General features: G+C 37.1%; 1 protein-coding gene across 3 annotated transcripts in view; it reads left to right on the top strand.

The window, feature by feature from the left end:
• Positions 1–20,641, top strand: part of MLLT3 (MLLT3 super elongation complex subunit) — a 250,271-nt gene that overhangs the window by 175,922 nt on the left and 53,708 nt on the right. For all 3 annotated transcript variants that reach the window (XM_057549239.1, XM_057549241.1, XM_057549240.1), the window contains exon 5: positions 10,028–10,729. In XM_057549239.1, coding sequence (XP_057405222.1) covers positions 10,028–10,729 — 702 coding nt within the window. The remainder of the gene's footprint in view (positions 1–10,027; positions 10,730–20,641) is intronic.

Consider the following 20,641-nt stretch of genomic DNA (forward strand, 5'->3'; position numbering starts at 1 on the left):
TGTGATTAGTATTATACATTAAACATTGAAGGTTGACTATTCTTTGTGAGTAACGATTACTTATCAAGGCTCATTGTCAGAATTCCAGCTAGTACTGAAAGAGAAGACCAAAATGATTTGGCCAATATGTTTTAAAGCTTGTTTAAGAAAACGGAAATTATACAAAGCTAAGTATACATAAACCTAGAAAGAGAAGTGATATAATTATTACTTTGAGTTTCTAGTTTCAAGCCACAAAAGTAAACAGAAGTTGCTTGAAACTGCAAAGTCTTCTAAATATAACTTACTGTTAACAGTACTTAATTATAATTTAGACTTAAAGCCATAGCAAGTCAGGAAATAGTATATACCTACCACCATTTTATTATTTATTTATTCATTTTGAAAGGAGTCCCAGTTTTTTTAAATTTATTTTTCTTAATTTATTTATTTATTTATTTATTTATTTATTTATGGCTGTGTTGGGTCTTTGTTGCTGCACGTGGGCTTTCTCTAGTTGCAGTGAGTGGGGGCTACTCTTCGTTGTGGAGCCTGGGCTTCTCATTTTGGTGGCTTCTCTTGTTGCGGAGCATGGGCTCTAGAGCACAGGCTCAGTAGTTGTGGAACATGGGCTTAGTTGCTCCGTGGCATGTGGGATCTTCCCGGACCAGGAATCGAACCCTTATCCCCTGCACTGGCAGGCGGATTCTTAACCACTGCACCACCAGGGAAGTCCTAAATAGGACCATTTTAAATGAGATTGGATTCTGAAGTAAAAGTATTTTTTAGTACATAGAGCATAGCTGAAACTAGTCATTTGAGAAAGGAAGACTTTTAAAATTTATCTACTTGGCATATTATTTTGTAAAATATTGAATATTCTTGCCAAATGATACTTTACAGTTAAATTTCATATTTACATGCAGATACAGTACTTGAAGATATTTTTAATATTGAGGAAGACTTTTATTAAGTTCACTCAATGCTTTTGAACAGAAGGGTAGGGAAATGAAAATTTAACTGCTTTTAATTCTGTTCACTTTAGAACTGAAAGAAATTTTTTCAGTTGTTTCCATTTCTCAATTGTGAATATGATTTATAAATTTTATCTTCTTCATCTTTTAATGATCTTAGTACAATGAATAAAATTCAAAATGCAACCTAAGTATCCAAAGCTAAATTTGTAGCTTAGAGCTTAATTGTAGTTTGCTTTAAAAAAAAAGAAAGAAGGAAAAGATAACATTGAAACCACATCAGAAGGAAAATGGAATTTTTTTAAAAAACACAGCAAGATAGCAGTCACATAGTTGAATAGCTTCTCTTTTTACTTTTCTAACACAAAATTTATTTCACAAAATCTCTGAAGTGCAAATGGGTACATGAAAGAGGAGAGATGTAAAAGTACTTTTGGGAGGTTGAAGAAATTTATATTCTGTCAAAATAGTGCATTTACATGGTTTAAAGAATTAACTAGCAAAGGATGGTATTAGAAAAAACCAAAAATCCTATATTGTATTCTTTGCCAATCCTCTTTCCACTTCCTAGAAGGAAGCACTTTAACTTTCTCTCTTTCTTTTTTCTTTTTAAGTTCTAGGGTTACTGCCCAAAGCTTCCAAACTATATGCTTATGCTTCTATCTCTGCATGAGAATTTTAACCTATTTGCTCCATCTCCTTTTCCTCCCAATATAATACCATTGTTAATTCTTACCTTGGATAAGACTTTCTAGATGTTGAGCTTAGAACTTTATCTCTTGTTTCACTGACCATGGACAGTGTTTCTTGATTCTAAACTTTGTAGGCTCAGGTTATACTAGAGTTTCTTTCCCTTCTCTGTTCATGTTTCTACCTTCCATGTTTGTCATCCATACATTTACTTTTGCATTGTCACAGTTGATAACATTGTGTTATGTAATACAAGTCTTAAGTTTTCTGTGCTTGTCTGTAGTAGTAGTAATAATAGTGGTAGTAATTGAAAGCACTTACATAGTTCAGGCTTTGTGCCAAGCACATTGCATGTTTTATATATATTATTTTATAATACATACATATATATACACACAGGTACTTTATATATATTAAACTTACTTAATCATCAAGTCGACCTTGATGGTATAGGTAATATTATGGTCTGCAGTTTACTGACAAGGAAATTTAAGTCACTTAGTAAGTGGTAGAGCTGAGTAGGTTAAAATGTAAAAATTGAAAATCAGTAAATGTTGTTTACAGCTATGACTGTAAAAGTTACCACTGTTAAGATGTATACTGTTATCATATCTTCTTTCTTATATAGCCACTTATTTTGTGGTTTTAAAAATTATTGTTTTTCTTTATCGCTTCCTTGTTTTTGTGCTAAAATTCCAAAATTTCCTCTCTTTCCAAATAACTCCTATGGAGGCCCTTATAGGATCCCTCCAGTTTTCTTATTCAGTGACCTCCCCCAACCCACCCTTTTTGGAGGTGAACATTTATTTTATGCGAACACTACAAACTTTTGTCATTTCAAATTATATAATGGGGAAGATTTTTACATTGATTTTGAAAACATTGAATTATGAGAGAAATGTGTCTTATAGTTTTGTAATACTCTTTAAGATAATTAAAGATAACTGTTCTGCAGGAATATTATAGGAAAGGTTGATTTTCTAATATCAAATAAGCCTCTGGACACAACTGTTTTAATGTCTGTCAAGTTTGAAATATTTATTTGGTAACAAAAGAATCGAAGTTTAAGCCACTCGAAAAGTATACAGGAAGAGCCTCTGATTTCAAAATTAGTTATTTGCTACCCGCCCAAAAGTAATATGTTGTACCCCCTCTACTGGAACTAAATAGAACTTCCTTATATAGTTATGCTTAGATGGCAGGCAGGTTCAATGTTGTTCTTTTAAGGCCACTGAGTTCCTCTCTCTTTCTTCCCATCCTTCTTTCATTTACAGCTCAGGCTGTATTGGCAAGATTAACAGTTGGTTTTGAAACCAGCTGCCCTTGTGAGAGTCAATAGAAGCGTAGTGGTTGAGAGTATGGGCATTGAAACCAGACTACTGGAACTTGAATCTCAGTGGGGGTATATTGTAGCGTTCTCTCAACTTCCTGGTGGAGTATCACCTTCAAGAATAGTACAACATTATTAAAAAATCAAAACAAGTAAAACATTCCAGAGCATTGAGTCCTATAATGGCAGGCTTTTCTTTTTCCTTCTTGTATGTGTAAATATTTCATGTTCTTTTTATGTACAGGCTATTTAGATTGTTATTGAATGAAAGACCCTTGTTACTATTCTCAAATGCCATTTCATTTCCATTTGTGCAGTGTTCTTTCAATCCCCTATCCATTGACTGATAAACGTTAAATTTGGGGCCTTGTTGCCTCTATTTAGCCTTGATGTTTAAGTTTTGATTCTTTTTTAAAATTAGTTCTATTATTTGTTATTGAAGTGTTTTCTGCTTCACCATCTTATTGTGTTATAAATTCATTTTTAATAAAACATTTATTGTATGAGTCATATTGTGCTAAAAGCCTATAAAAATCATCAGCAGTCCACTTTGCTCTGCCCCTTCCCTGAACTCTCTCTCTCAACCATTTTGAACTATTTGGTGATATCTTCTGGTATTTGCCTACCTATTTTGAAATATTTATAAATTGCTATCCCCTCCTTAATTTTATTCCTTTTATGGTAGATCATGATTTTACGTGTAAGAAATCTTAAATTCAAGAAACTTGACCTCTCTTAGTTGGTTTTAAAAAGTAGATTATAGATCTCCTTTAAACCAGAATTAACTTGTTAAATTTCTCTTTAGAGTTTGATTCCTAAGTATACATTTAAGGCCATTATTTTAGAGCAGAAATGTTGGTGAAATTTGTTTCATTTACTTTCTTCATTATATTTGGTATTATATTTGTGGATCTTTTTCTAGTTTCTCAGAGTGGGTGCAAAGTGTATTTTTATGCCTGGTATTTTTATGCCTCTTCTTTCCTCGTCTCCTTTTAAGAATAATAAATGCAATAAAGACAATAATATTTTATTTTGAGCATATGTTTTCTTATGCCCCTAGATTTTTTTATATGAAATGGTCTTATCATTATTTTCTTTTGACTGATTTCTTTTGTCTTTATTTTTCTAATTTTATTAGAGTGTGATCAACCAATACAATCTATTCAGATATTTTTAAAAGATTATTTTAAGTTCATTTTATGATACCTTCATGATTGATTTTTGTCAGTGTTCCATGGGCACATATAAAATTGTAAGCTTTATTCAAGAGATTGAAAGTTTTCTATATAATTATTAAATCAAGTGTGTGGATTGTATTAATCAGTTTCACTATATATTCATTTAACTTTATTAGATCTGTCTATTTCTGACAAAGCTGTACTAATTTCTTATTTCATTGAAATATTTTTCAAGTTTTTCTTGCATATTCAATACTCTTTGCTTTATGTAACTTAGCTTTTACATTGTTTATGCTGTTTGGTCATCTTAACCTTGAATTTCACATTGTGTGATATTAGTATAACACTCATGCTTTTCTTTGGGGGCATTTAACTGATATTTCTTGGCTCTTCCCTTTATTTTAAACTTTTCTCAGTCATTCAGTTTTAAGCATTTTTTATAAACAGTCTGTATATGACCTTTGTCTTTTTAACTCATCTGGCAGCCTGTCTTTTAGTGGGAGAATTCAGCTTTCTTTTAAATTCTAATGAGTGATGCCTGATTTTGTTACTTTTTATCTTGTTCCTTATTTTTATTTGTGATTTTATACATTTTTTTTTAAATTTGGCATGTATTTTCAAGTTGATATTCGTTTCCCAGTTTCCCCTTCTTTATGTTCTGTACTTTTCCATTTCATTATTGGCCACCTTCCTTTTCAGTTGCTCATAGATCCAATTTTTCCCCCCTGTTTTAACATGAATAATGATACCAACATTTTCCTTCACCTTCAAACACTAATCCTCTCCTTTAATGTTCCTAAATTTCTTTGGAGATAATTTAATTTTTAGGTCCAGATTTTTGTTAGACGTTTGTGTCAAAAATTTATATTGAGCACTTACGTTACATATTCCATACAGTTTATTATCCATTTAGATTTAGTTCTGTGCAGAAGGCAAAGTAATTGCACTCCTGTTTCTTCTTACGTGAAAGGTTTCATTTCTGATTCAGTTATTGTTCCATTAGAATCCCTTCTTAAGTCCTTTCCTTAGATGGAGCGGTAGCTAATGTGATCTTTGAATCCTTAAATTTTGGAAAACACTACTTTCCCACTGAAGGATGTTTGACTTGTACTGCTTTTTTCCTAGCAATCTAGATGTTACTGTTCTTTCTTTTTAATTCCAATGTTACAAATGAGAAGTCCAATGTTAATTTGATTCTTTCTTTGTATTAAGTAATTATTCTTTCTGGTAGCTTGTAAGGTTTTCTTTTTATCCTTAAAGTTTAGGAATTTTAGTGTGATGTTCTTGAACACGTGCCTTTCCCTTCATTAGTCCTGCCTGGATCTTGGAGAGCCCTGTAAGTTTGCAATTCAATCTCTTCTTTAGTTCATGGAAATTTTCTTTCATATTACTTTAATATATTTTCCTTTTCCCCCTTCTGGAGACTCCTTGGGAACTTTTCCTATAGTTGGTATGTTAGTTAGGTTGCCTTAATCTGTTCTTCAAGTCCTTTCTCTTTTTCCTTTATGATTTTCATCTCTTTGTATTTTGTTTATGCTTTGAGATTTCTTCCAGTTGGTCCTTCATTCACTCTAATTCATCAGTTAGACCCCATCTTCTCTTTTAATTTATCTACTGAATTATTCACCTTAAAGAGTTTACTTCTTTAAATTTTCATCTAGTTAATTTTCTAAAATTATGTAGAAATTATTTTTTGCTCTCTACTTGACTCTCCTTACGTAGTCATACTATTTTTGGCCTCAGTATTTTGTCTCTATCCTTCAGGAGATCTGTTAGGTCTGCTCTCTCCCACTGTCTCCTGTCATTAGGTATGTTGTTTATATGTGCATTGGGGTTCAGGTTGAGCTGTTAGGGGACCTTAGTTTGTTTTAATCCTATAAGGGATGGAAGGTCCAGGCATCTCAGCCTGCGCTATAGCAGCAGGCATGTTGTATATTTCATGTGTACTTGGAGGACCTTGTCCCTTCCTTCTGGTCTTCTTGCATTCCTAGCTTCAGGTGTAGAGGGGACTCTCTCTCCTCTTGAGTGCCCCCTGAGCACTTTTGGGGCCAGGAAGACTGGCCACACTTGTGCAGTTATGTATGTGTAGAACTCTTCTGGGTCTTGCTTGATATCCAGAGCAGAGCAAGCCCTACACCTGTTCTCTCTCAAGATGCTTATAATCTCAAGGTCACATTCTTCAGGCCCCACTCACTACCTGTTGGCCCCTGGAGCTGACTGGTTCAAGAGAAGTAAATGGGTTAGATTTGGGATTGGAGTGGGAGAAGGTAAGTCAAATTCAAGGTTCTTTTTCTCCCCAGAATCCTGAATTTTTATACTTTAGTCATAGCCCCAGTTGGGATTTCATCCCTCTGTGCCATTTATCATGTGTTTAATGGCATTACAGAAGAAATTTTGATTTGGAAAGCCATATTTGACTGTCATGGTTTTCCCCACCCCTTCCTATGTATAACGTCTTGGACTATATACTACAGTTTCTAGGAAGTGTCCTTTAAAGATGTGTTTTGGACAAATAAACTCTTTTTGGAGAGTTTATTGGTTTTAGATACATAAAACTCTTCTGGGAGAGTTTATTTGTCCATTTCAAATTTTATTAAACAACATATGAATGATCTGAATATCTTACACAACACAGAAGTCAGTTAGGGTAGGACAGAGACCAAAAATAAGAGGATAGGAAGATGAAGAAATAGGAGCTGGAGAAAGAATCACCTTTGCGTTATCAGTGGTGCTAAGAAGAAGACATGGTGATAACATGGAAATTGAAAGTCATATATAATCAGAAAACCTTATTCTGGCCAATAGTTGCAACCTGTTCTTTTCTTAAGCCACTTACTGGACTTGCTGACAAGTAGTATTAGAAGAGATTATAAATTAAAGGGACCCATTCTGTTCCAGAAAATTAAAACAAGGAAGCATTCAGTAGAATCTCAGTGGATGAAAGAAAATACTGTACCCTATATTCACAGGTTGTAAAATTAGTACAAATATATGTATATTTATGTTTAAACAGTCATTGGCCTTAAATATTTGAGATTTGAATTATGTACACATGCTCTCCCTATATCGATATTCAGTTTGTCCTAATCAGCCTTAGGCGAAGAGAATTTGAATTATACAACATGTGTAAACTTTATGTTGAATGGTAATTAGTCTGTGCTGCTTAGTGGCACTTAATATTGAGGTTAATAGTTCAGTAAAAAATTTTAAAAGCCAGTGACTTTATCCTCAATTTGTATGGGATAGATAGGCTGAGAATCAGTGAAAGCTTTTATTCTGTGTCAATAACAATGTAATTCCTGACATAATCTCTGTTTTACATTTATTACATGTATGACTATGGAGGCAGGTGATGTACGTTTGAACTTTGCCATTTATCACAGGCCCAGGCCAAAGAAAATGTAGCCCTCTAGAATAGAAACTGTTCTCTCAGTTTTTGTTATTTTCTAAATTGTTGTCTTGGGTGTTTTTATAGAATGTTTCCCTTGTTAACTCTGAGTTGCTTTAGCTTAAAGAATGCTTTTTGGTAAAGTGGAAGGAACAAGAATAATTGGGTCACTTGCTTATACCAAGATTTGTTGGGTGGGTGAAAAGGTGACAGTAGGCATTTAATACCTAGACCAACATGGGGAGTAAAGTTATAAAATTTCTTGCATTTTGTACTTAACATCATATGTATGTAATTAAGATGAGAACTTGAACTTTCTATGACACAAGAATCTGTGTCATATACCACTATGTACTTTGCCTTAAGAATTCAGTTTGTCCTACAAAAGGATTTTAAAAATAAATCATGGAAGGACCCGTATAGAAGTCCTTTTTGGTGTGTGTGCTGAAATGTTATATTTTTAAATGGTTAATGCTAGAAAATATGTTGGTAGCTTAAATTTGTGTATTTATAAAAATGTGTATAATACTCCATGAAGGTTGAATATTAAACAGCAGTATTTGGGTGTTCTAGAGCCATAATTAGAATACCGTTTGCAAATTGGCAAAATTCAGTGGGTCAACAAACCAATTAAAAAAAAACTCAAGTATATTAGATTTTAAACTGTTCTCCCTTAATTTAGTTTGTCCATAATACTTTATTTTAATTATTCATAGTATTGCTTAACATGCCAGGAAATGTCTTGTAATAGAATTTATAAAATAATGTCCTTTCAGTAATATGAATATGTACTATCTTTAGCATTCTGCTTTTAAGTCTCAGATTAAGGTGTTTTGTAAGGAATTATCTAGTTTAATGGACAAAAACATGTCTTAGTAACTTTATCCATTTTAGAATTTTGAAACCAAATGCTCTCTTGGGAAAAATAAATGGAATAATTGGTATATGTCATTTTGTTGTTGAGCAAATAAGACAAAAATTTTTGTAATAAGAAAAAATACATATTCCCACTAACATAGAACAATAATTTTTCATTTTGGATATGGCTTTATGATGTTAATCTATATATATTTGTTTTTGTTTTTTTGCATAGACCCAGTTAGTAGATTGTTCATTTTCATGAAAAGCATGGCCCTTGCCTACTGTCTTTCCTGTGTCCTGCTAGATATTTAAGGAATACAGTATTGGTTTACATATCATTGGACTTAAGTGGGTAAGTTAGAGGTGAAACATAACAGGCCTGAAGATGTAAATTCTAGTTGAAAATCTGGACATTTAATTGTCTTTGGTTCCATTAGGAGGTGGAAGTAAACAAGAAAGAGCTCTTCTTTTAGTATTGGTGTGGATTTTTGCATGTCCAGGATCTACTTCCATTTCTTATTCTTACTATGTGAATGATAGAGGTTCAGAAACATGGTAAGTATGGACTTAGATTGTGTTCCTAGATAGAAAGCTTATTTATAGGCTGTATATTCTGAGGTATTTATATGAGTGAAAAAAATCGGAACACATTTAAAATGGAATAGGCAGCGATTAACTCTTTTGTCATGATTACACAACCTGATTGCCAAAGACTTTTCAGTCCATTTGATGACCATTAGGTGAAATCTTTGTTCTTTTAGACTTTTCCTTTCTTTTTTCTTTCCTTTTGTTGTTGTCATTGTTGTTGTTGCTAGTGGATGGGAGATGTATTCCCTAACTGAAGTTCGGTCAGAAAAAAAAAACTGCTTTTTATCTAAAATTGAGAATTATTTTATTTCTTTTTTCGGTCTTGTGATTCTTTATATTAAAAAGTCATTTAAAATTTAATATTATCTGGCCTCACTATGTGACCCTGGCCTGTTTTTCTACCTCCTTCTCAATCTTTGCTGTCGTTGGATGCTGCTCCCTAAATATAAGCTGTGCTTTGATCCCTCATTGTTTTAGTTCATTCTAGTTCCTGGTCTCCATGGGACTAGAATGAGCTAGTACCTTTTCATTCTTGCCTTTCTAGTAATTACCTGCTTCTCCTGAGGACCTCATTGAGGTGTTAATTCTCCATAAATCTCTGAATTATTCTTCTCTGCCTCCCCCAACAGAATTAATTTCCTCTCTTCCTCTTATTGTGATAGGTAGCTCCTACAATAACCATGAATCATAGATGTGTCATAGTTACTAAGAGTAGGAGCCATGTGTTATCCCGCTTTGTCTCTCCTAGGACAAGTGTGTAGTGAACATTTGTTGACTTGAAAGGGTTAGAACTCCATGCTTGTCCTGATTAAGAAAACAGCTTGCCTCGTTCAGCTCCTCCATCACGGTAGCCTACAGTCACTGTTGCTTGCACACCCTGCTCCCACCCGTTCTCTTGAGGTTGTCGGGTTCTGTTCCAATGCATTTGGGAGCGATCAACGAAGGATCCTTTTGAGGAGCTGTAGGGCGAGGAGACTGGCTTTTAGTCTTCATGGACGTCCCGTTTTGAGAGTTTGCTTTTCTCCCCGCCTTTCCGCAGGACCCCAACAGGAGTACCCACCCCAGCAGCAGCAGCAGCAGCAGCAGTTGTAGCAGCAGCAGCAGCAGCAGTAGCAGCAGCAGCAGCAGCAGCAGCAGTAGCAGCAGCAGCAGCAGCAGCAGCAGTAGCAGCAGTAGCAGCAGCAGCAGTTTTTCCAAGCCTCACAAGTTAACGAAGGAGCACAAGGAAAAACCTTCTAAAGACTCCAGAGAACATAAAAGTGCCTTCAAAGAACCTTCCAGGGATCACAACAAATCTTCCAAAGAATCCTCTAAGAAACCCAAAGAAAATAAACCACTGAAAGAAGAAAAAATCGTTCCTAAGATGGCCTTCAAGGAACCGAAACCCATGTCGAAAGAGCCAAAACCAGATAGTAACTTACTCACGATCACCAGTGGACAGCAAGAGAAGAAGCCTCCTAGTAAAAGACCCCCCGTTTCAGATTCCGAAGAACTCTCAGCCAAAAAAAGGAAAAAGAGTAGCTCAGAGGCTTTATTTAAAAGTTTTTCTAACGCGCCACCGCTGATACTCACTTGTTCTGCTGATAAAAAACAGATAAAAGATAAATCTCATGGCAAGATGGGAAAGGTCAAAATTGAAAGTGAGACGTCAGAGAAGAAGAAGTCAACTTTACCGCCATTTGATGATATCGTGGATCCCAATGATTCCGACGTGGAGGAGAATATGTCCTCTAAATCTGATGTGAGTAGTCTGGCTGGTTTTCCTCCTTTCCCTTATTAGTTTTCCAATTTTATTTCCGATAGCTTCAGCATAAAGACAGAGGAAGGAGAATGACAGTTGCGCCAGAAAATGGTAGCATGGAAGGAGACATGGCCTAGAAATGAATTTCCTTAACTAATGGAAAGAAGGAAATGAAATCATTAAGGAATCTGCAGACTTGTAGGCTATGATTTAAGTTGTTAAAGGAAAGATATGTCCCGGAGTATAATAATGGGTCATTTGAATAGCAGCAGAAAAATCTAGATGCTCATCAGAGCTTAGTTACTATGCTTTCCAGTGACTGCTGGTTTAGGAAAGTGAGAAGAATGCAATGAAAGTAGAATACACCAGATAATAAATTTTAAAAAGAAACAGAAAATATTAGGGTGTAGCTACAATGTTGATTTTTTTTAAAACAATTTTCATGCACTTTATTTTTTATTTTTTAAATTTTATTTATTATTTATTTGTTTATTTTTGGCTGTGTTGGGTCTTCGTTTCTGTGCGAGGGCTTTCTCTAGTTGCGGCAAGTGGGGGCCACTCTTCATCGCGGTGCGTGGGCCTCTCACTATCGCGGCCTCTCTTGTTGCGGAGCACGGGCTCCAGACGCGCAGGCTCAGTAGTTGTGGCTCACGGGCCCAGCCACTCTGTGGCATCAGCAAGCAGATTCTCAACCACTGCGCCACCAGGGAAGCCCCAGTGTTGATCTTTTTGATCAGTGTAATGAAGTAATTTGTTTACATAGATTGAAAACTGGTGATAGTATTTTTTAATACTTTTATCAAGTCAAAATTGATATAACAATATACTGTATATTTAAAATTGTGATTTGATACATTTTGATGTTTATATGTGTCATGAAACCAGGTAGTGGTATTTTGAAAATGAAATATTTAATTTTTTCCCCTATTGTATAACCACTGATTTGGAAGGAGCAGGGTATATATCTTCATTACAAGGTTTGCTAATGGGTAGGATTATCTTTTGTGGGTTCCTAAAAGAACATTTGGCCATCTGATAATCCCCCAAAATATTATTCGATGTTGAGATTTAAACTTTTTTTTTGCCCTGCATTGGGTCTTCGTTGCCGTGCGTGGGCTTTCTATAGTGGCAACGAGCGTGGGCTTCTCATTGTGGTGGCTTCTCTTGGTGCGGAGCACGGGCTCTAGGCGCATGGGCTTCAGTAGTTGTGGCACACGGGCTCTAGAGCTCAGGCTCGGTAGTTGTGGCGCACGGGTTTAGTTGCTCCGCAACATGTGGGATCTTCCCGGACCGGGGCTCAAACCCATGTCCCCCGCATTGGCAGGCGGATTCTTAACCACTGCGCCACCAGGGAAATCCCGAGATTTAAACTTATAATTACTATTTCTCAGAGTTGGAAGGGAATTTCAGGTTACCTATTCTAACCTCCTACCAATGTAAGAAATCCTACACTTCTAGTGACAGAACTGTTAGTAATTCAAGTATTCCATTCTATTTCTGGAGAATGAACATTATTTGCCATGACGTTATCTCCTCCTCACTTCCCTTTTTTCTCTAGCTTTGGCCTTCTACTGTTACTTATCAGTCATGTTCGGTCCCAGTAATCTCTTTAATTTCAGTTGTCAGTATTTCTAGACAACAGTCAAGGAAGATGTCTGGCTAAAAATTGCTGGCCATTTTAGAATACTTCTCTTTCTTTCCCATAGGGAGGCTCCACAAAAATTCCTAATTCAAATGCTGGCAAGGGCTAGGAGGCCTTAGCAGATTCTCTCTTCTCCATTTGCCCCATTCTGGGTAGAAAGGCAGCCAGGATTAGGACATGGCATCAGTACCGATCCCTAGTCATCCAGAGACCACCTCCTTCCTCCCCTCTACTCTCTATAGCTAATCTCAAAATTTTAAATCAGATTAGAGGCAGAGTAGCATATAAAATACTGGAGATGGAGTAATTCGTTCCAGTGTTTGGTAAAGGCCTTAAAGAGTGATAGTTTGTGAAATGGAGACGAAAGCCTAATGAGTTTGTCCTAATATCTCAAGCATTTATTTTTTCTTCTTTGCTTTGTACCCCTCCTCTTAATTCACAACTTGCTCTTAATCTAGATGTTCCTTGGAACTTTTTTCGTATGTTTGACTTTTTATTTCAGATCACTCTGAAATGTTCATAGATGCTATTGGGGTGTGACTAGTCTATCAAGATTGTCAAGTTTAGCAACTTTGTTTCTCCATATTCTGTCCTGTTGCAGTTCTTCTAGAACAGAGGTTTTCAAATTGTGGTTTGTGATTTACTAGGGAGCCATGAAATCAATTTAGCATGTCATCACCAGTGTTAAAAAAGAAAATCAGAATACATTGCAACTAGTATGGGTAAGTAATGGTTTGTGAAAATTTTATTTCAGAAGCTGTGTGTATTTCTTACAGTAGGTCATCATCAAAATTTTGAAAGACACCTTTCTTGAATGTTTGCTGATTTGTGAGAAGACCAAATAGCATTCATAAAGCACTATTGAATGCGCTTTCTACAGGAAATTATCACAGGTGATCTTCCTCTTTAGCTAATTCTGTGTATTCTTATTTTTGTTTGCCTCTTGCTCCCTCCCTTTTATATATGATTTATAAGGTATGACTTTTCCTAAACATCATGTTCAACTTGATAGGTTTATCCAAAGCAATACCTTGCAAAATCTTCTGGAATGAAGAGTGAGAATTGTAATTCCATACAGTAGGTAGCAAATTTTCAAGATGATTCATGACGTGTCAGAGCCACCTATCCAGTGACCATAACAGGAGTTTTTGTAATGTGGTTTGCATATCATTCCTGAGAAAGCCTCTAAAGACTTTTGGGTATTATTTGGGTATAAAACCCAACAACTGTACTTTCCTTATTAGTTTTCTGGGAGTAATGCTTTTATTGTTGCTGCTTTGGTTTAATCTTCTAAATATAGGTGGTAGAACAGAAGAGAATTGACAGAAGTGGTTCCAAGTAATCCAGCGCCCAAAAGACTTTCTGTGAACGAAGGAAGATAGAGGAGGGCTGAAATTCCCTTTCTCCAGTGGTAAAGGTAGCCTGTGTTTGGCCTTTCTCCTACTTGGTGTCCCTCCTGTGGTTAAGACCAAAGGAGCAGGAAGCAATTGTAATGGAGAGAACTAAGCACCCCATAGTCTCCCTTGGCAAGGAACTGATTGGATAGCTTGGGACAGGCCCACCTTCAGGGGGCACCATTCACATTGTCCTGGTGGTGAGTGTGTCTGCATCTGAGTAAGTAGGATCAGATGACCTGATCTGTCGAAGGACCTTTACAGCTTCATTATTTGAATATGAGCCAGATTTATGTTCATTCGTGGAGGGCGGGGTAGAGGGTAATTTTAGACCTAGCAGGCAGAGATCATGGACTTTGGAAACAGAAGAAGGACACAAAAAGAAATTGGACGAGTGTGAAGAATTGGGAAGGACCAGGGAAAAAAGGTTATTCACTTGGTATGTCTGTAAAGAAAATATCTTGCCTTGGTACAGGTTAGTTACGATTAAAAGGAAGAACTTTTTAAAGAAACTTTTCCATAATTAAGTTAGATTCAGGTTTTATATAAAAATAAAAATCAGTGCTATTAAGATGGATTGGGAAGCTTAGATTGTTGATTCGTATGGTTCTTCTCAGTTACAATGTTTGTATACTTTGTATGTGAGTAGAGAAAAAAGAAGTGGGGTATCCATGGTTTATATACCTGCATGATTTTTGAGGAATCACTTATTTGTTGATGAGTATGTAGGTAGGTAGGTAGTAAAGTAATCAGATAATTAGGAGTATGCACTCTGGTGTCAGACAAGCTGTGTTTTGAATCGCAGCTCCACCATTGATCTTAGTTAAACGATTTGACCTTCTGTATTTCTTAGTTTATTTTTTTGTGAAATAGAGATCATAATAGTCTTTACTTTGTAGGATTATTGTGAAAGTAGTCAATCCGGGTAAATCACTTGACATACTAATCAAAAAATGTTATGAGGGACTTCCCTGGTGGCTCAGTGGTTAAGAACCTGCGTGCCAATGCAGGGGACACAGGTTCGAGCCCTGGTCTGGGAAGATCCCACATGCCTCAGAGCAACTAAGCCTGTGCACCACAACTACTGAGCCTGTGCTCTAGAGCCCGCGAGCCACAACTGCTGAGCCCGCACACCACAACTACTGAAGCCCGTGGGGTCTAGGGCCCATGCTCCGCAACAAGAGAGGCCACCGCAATGAGAGGCCCGCGCACCGCAAAGAAGAGTAGCCCCTGCTCACCACACTAGAGAAAGCGCGCAGGCAGCAACAAAGACCCAACACAGACAAAAATAAATTAAAACAAAAAATGTTATGAGCCATTTGTTACATGATTTGGCTTCTGGCAGTCTTTATAACCTATAGCTTTGAAAGAGTTTTTTTTTTAGAGATTTACTTATTATTTTATTTATTTATATTTATTTTTGGCTGCATCAGCTCTTAGTTGCAGCACACAGGATCTTCGTTGAGGCGTGCAGGATCTTTCCTTATGGCGCTCAGTCTCTTCGTTGCAGCACTCGGGCTTCTCTCTAGTTGTGGTGTGCAGGTTTTCTCTCTCTATTTGTGGCACACAGGCTCCAGGGTGCATGGGCTCTGTAGTTGTGGTGCACGGGGTCCAGAGCGCATGGGCTCTGTAGTTTGCAGCACACACAGGCTCTAGTTGAGGTGTGTGGGCTCAATAGGTGTGGCGCTTGGGCTTAGTTGCCCAGTGGCATGTGGGATCTTAGTTCCCTGACCAGGGATCGAACCCGTGTCCCCTGCATTGTAAGGTGGATTCTTTACCACTGGACCACCAGGGAAGTCCCTGAAAGAAATTTTTTGATATTCAAAAATACAGCAGAATTCTAGTGTCCTTTTTCAAGAGTGGGTTAAATGTTTTAAAAGAGAAAAAGTACTTGGAATATATGTCACATTCCTCTGAATTTTGTCTTGAGGAGGTATATGACCTTGATATTGATGTGCATGTGTAACATGGAAAAATACAGGACAGAGCATCTCAGTTTTATTTATTTATTTATTTATTTATCTATCTATCTATTTTTAACTTTTAAAAAATTATTTATTTATTTATTTATGGCTGTGTTGGGTCTTCGTTGCTATGTGTGGGCTTTTCTCTAGTTGCGGCGAGCGGGGGCTACTCTTCGTTGCGGTGCACGGGCTTCTCATTGCGGTGGCTTCTCTTGTTGTGGAGCACGGGCTCTAGGCGCGTGGGCTTCAGTAGTTGTGGCACCCAGGCTCAGTAGTTGTGGCTTATGGGCTCTAGAGCACAGGCTCAGTAGTTGTGGCGCATGGGCTTAGTTGCTCCGCACCATGTGGGATCTTCCCAGACCAGGGCTCAAACCCATGTCCCCTGCATTGGCAGGTGGATTCTTAACCATTGCGCCACCAGGGAAGTCCCAGCATCTCAGTTTAAATCAATAGTTAAGCCAAAGTTTCCCAGGATCTTTCAGCTTTTTAATTAAATGAGATAAAGGGCAAGGACTTACCTAGTACTGCATTGGTAGGCACTTGGTAGATTTTTTTTTTTATTGCTGTTACTATTAAATCATTTTTTAGGATGTCTTCTTTTATCTTTGGATTAATATTAATATGACTGAAAGAGTAATTTTTAAATAGGATTTGAAATTCCTGAGATGTTTCTCATTTTATAAAGAACTCTAATATTGTCACATGAAAGTCCATCAGTAATTTTCCTTTACAGAAGAATTCGGGAGGAGGCAGCAGGGAGGGCGGCGAGGGAGGCGGAAGGACTGTTTTATAGTGGGTGAGCGTTTAGCAAAGACTGAAAACATGATAAGGGCCTGTTTTTGTTATGTATGTAAATGTTAGCATTAAGAATATTTTGCATTCAAGAACTTAGGTAATTCCATTAGAGTAAAGCTGTTCTTGGTTGAGGAATTCATCTTTTTGTGGCCACAGTGGTCACTTATGGCAAGTGACTGTTCTTACTCGTCACTGGCGCTAACTAGCAGCTAGAAAGGGTGGGGCTCTGAGTGTATCTGGGTGAACTAAAAGTTTGTAATTGTGTTTTGCATTAACCTGTTTAAACTTTAATCGAGAATTAAAAAAAACAAACATCCTTTACCCTTCCTGTAATTCCCTAGTTTTTGTTTTTCATGTAACTCTGCTTCTAAAGAGAAGTTTATTGAGTTGATCTTGGTTTGTGATATGAGGAAGTTTAGTATTCATAGCAGAGAAGGGGGAAAAACAGTAAAAGAAAATTGAAATAACCATTTATGATCAGATTTGGTTATGGTAGTAATTTCCTTATCGTTGCCTTCACTTTTTTTTCACCTTGCTTTGTAGACATTTAATTGTAATTTAAAAGTGCAGAAGTTAAAAGTTTTAATTGTCTTTCCTTGTAAATGGTCAGACTACATTTGGTAAAATGTTACCCTCTTCAACCTGAAGTGTGAGAAATGAAATTGTAATCGTGTCTTGATAGTTTGGCTTACCAAAGTGTTTTCCTGGATAAAATCTTGAGAGAGAAAAATGAAATCTCATCAAATGGAGTGGGTTTTCCCAAGGGTGGGTGGTGGTTCAGATACAGGGTAAAGACTGCAAACCACCTTAGCAGAAGTTTCTTTGGAAAAGAAAAAAAGGAAGGAGAAGGAAAAAGAAACTTCCCTCCTTTTGTGGTGCCTCATTTCCTCCAGCCCCACCCTGTGCCTTGCCGTGCTTACCCTGTCTGGAGCTGGCAGTAAATGTCCTGCTGTTGAAGCACTGTCCTCAGGTTTTTATGTGATGGAAGGTTGTCACAGTCAGAGAAGAAGGTCCTTATTGTGCTTTCAAAGTGTTTTTTTTAATGACTTGTAATTCCAGCACATGCAAGAGCTGTAAAGTCTGTAAGTATGGTGAGTGAGCAGCTAGAGAGGCCCTTCATTAACGGGCTGCCCTGACCCTCTGGCGGGGGCGGGGGGTTGGTGGCTCTCGTTCTGGACTCCTGTTCTCTGCATTTTATAACTGGAAGTAAACATACCTGAAGGGGTGCAATTCTCCTCTGGTAGATGCAGCCCATTGTGGAACATTCATTAGCGTAATTGGCAGAAAGTTACCTTTGTTGGATACATGGAGATATTTCACCTGACCTGTTCCTAATGCTTGGTTGTTTGTTGTCTGTGCTAGATGTGATCAGATGGAGGAGGGTGCAGCCCTAGTCAATCAACTGATCATTTATTCAGCCACATTCCTCACTTGTCCCAAAAAAGATTTGAAGCAATTAAAAGGGAGATTTTTTTAAAAACTACATTAGAGGCTCTTTCTCTTCCTTGTTTGAGTGCCATACTAAGCCCAAATGGTTTTTCAGTTTTTAAGTTAAATAATTCCTTAGAAGCCCTTAGGTAGCTGAGGGTCATGAACAGACAGGGGGCCCTATCATTGAAGAGTTGGTTGTCATCAATAATTGCCAACACTCGGCATTTTCACTTGCTTGTATTGAATTTTATCTCTCTCCCAGTAAATTCCACGAGCCTCCTTCAAGGAAGCTGCATTGCCTATTCAGTGCATTCTTGTTTCTTACTCTAAGGCCCATGATCTTTATGTAATTGTCCTATCTGTCATCTTTAGACACAAAGTCAAAGATGTGACTCAACATGGTCTTTGCATGACTCGCTTTACCATGTCGTCGGGATGCCTGATATTTGTAGCTAAACTTTCCTTCTGTGCTTTCTATGTGCTAGTCACCCTTCTAAATACTTCACTTGTTTTAACTCATTTAACTCTTAAAACAATCTGTGAAATAGACTCTTATTAGCCCCATTTTATAGATGAGGAAACTGAGGCTCAAAGGTTAAGAAACTTGGGGGTGAAGCAAATCTTATTTTCCCAGGAATTCCCGATATTATAATTGCAGAGATGTGCTTCATGAAATTGGCATCACTGCTATGAAAGTCTTATTTGTTTGTTTTTTGGCCACACTGAGCAGCATGTGGGATCTTAGTTCCATGACCAGGGATCGAACCCGTGCCCCCTGCAGTGGAAGCGTGGAGTCTTATTAACCACTGGACTGCCAGGGAAGTCCCTTTTTTGTTTTGTTTTGATGAAAGCCTTTGATATCGTATTTCTTGTTCCATTTTTGAATTCTGTTTCTTTGACATGTCTATTGGTTTGGGCTGTACCAACAGCCTTCAGGAGGTGACAGGTTGTCCTCATAGGTGGATTTGGCATACATATTCAGAACTGAGGGACGTGCTATGAAACATCCAGGAACCTCTCACTTCTTATATATATTTGCTTAAAATAAGACAGACCCTCATAGTTCTGAATTTTAACATTATGATAATGTATCATCAGCCCTAGCTCCCTGCTCTCAGAATTTTCCCCACTTGCTTTTTGTGTGAGAATTTATGTTTAACAGAGCTGAGCTGTAATATCAAGCTTTCCCAGAAGGTACCACCAAATAACAAATGCTGTCCTCCAGTTTGAAGATTCCTTCTTATTGAATCTTCTAGTTCCATTTTGTTAATTTCATTTTATAATGTCTCTAAGGTATTCAAAATAACGGGTGTGCTTTCTTTGAATTAGGAGGTAAGATAATGCAATGGATTAGTAGAGGGTGGTTTTCTTTTGGTGTCTATGTAATTATTTAACCAAGTTTGAGAAATTGTTCTCAGTGGGTAACAATTTATGACTGTAAACTTTCAAGGCAGTGTCAAGGTCCACAAAGAAAAATTACCCCTAAGAGGCTTCTTTAGGTCACGAGAGGTGACTGCACAGTGAGATGTTCCCAGATAAAGTCAAAGATCCTTCCACTAGGCGAAAGAAAATGGAAAAGCATTTACTAAAGTGTGTGGAGATAAGCAGACTTTTGCCTTTGAATTCTGAAGACATAGGGGATGGGGATGTGTGAGGACTGGGATAGGGAGAAATTTTCAGAGTCGGTGACACAGAGAAAAGAAAATTTCCTTGCCTTACTTGGTCATGGGAAGAAAATGTATTTATGGGGTCCTCAGATGTTACTTAAGTAAATAAGGTAATTACTAGAGTGCCCTGGTTTGGGACCTCGGTGTTTAGAATCACAGTACTGTTTTTTTGAAAACTAAATTGTTGACCCTTGTGATAAAACTGTCATGTCACTTTGAGTAAGTACAAACATTTCCTTCTAAACATGTTTAATTGTTTTTAATATTTTTTAATTACTTCAGTCTTGTTTAATAACATTTGAAAATGTTTATGTACTCCTATATGTAAACCCTGTATTAGGTAGTACAGATGGTACAAAATTAGAATTTAGGCTCAGCTTTGAAGGAAGGGAAGCATGAATTAGTGGAGATGAGAGATAGGTGGGTAGGAGAAGTCATTCCTGATTGGAGGAAACAACTTGAGAAAAAAAAAATCACAACTGATGACAAATGTAGACAAGTCTGTGTTGTCCTTACTGAAAATGAAGAGAACTCTTATACACGAATCCCTGCAAGTTAATTTATCAAATTGGATAAATTCCAGTTTGGAATTCCTTATCAGGAATGAAGGAAACCTTATTGAACTGTACTTCATGTGAGGTGTGTCCTGGACACTTTCACTCTGTAACCTCTTGTTTCATCCATACATTGTGTGAGATAGCTTTTTTCCTCATCTTACAGATGTGAAAGCAGCAGAGCTAGAATTTGAATCCAGGTCTGACCCATGCCAAAGCCCATGCTTTTTCGTACAGTACCATGGATTAAACCTTGTTGAGAGAGAAATCGCATCAAATTAAAACCACTGTGGGACTGATTAAACCTCTTCAAGAAAAGAATCGAATTAGCAGCATTAACTCTCCGACCTTCTGCCTACCTCTGATCCTCTGATAACGTTACCATAGTTCAGTGAAAGGGGGAGAATAAGAAATAAGATGTAGTAGCCATAGTACTTGGGTTCTTGGCTATGAATAATGGGTGCA

This window comes from Balaenoptera acutorostrata, chromosome 6 (assembly GCF_949987535.1).
Source record: "Balaenoptera acutorostrata chromosome 6, mBalAcu1.1, whole genome shotgun sequence".
Classification (NCBI taxonomy): Eukaryota; Metazoa; Chordata; class Mammalia; order Artiodactyla; family Balaenopteridae; genus Balaenoptera; species Balaenoptera acutorostrata.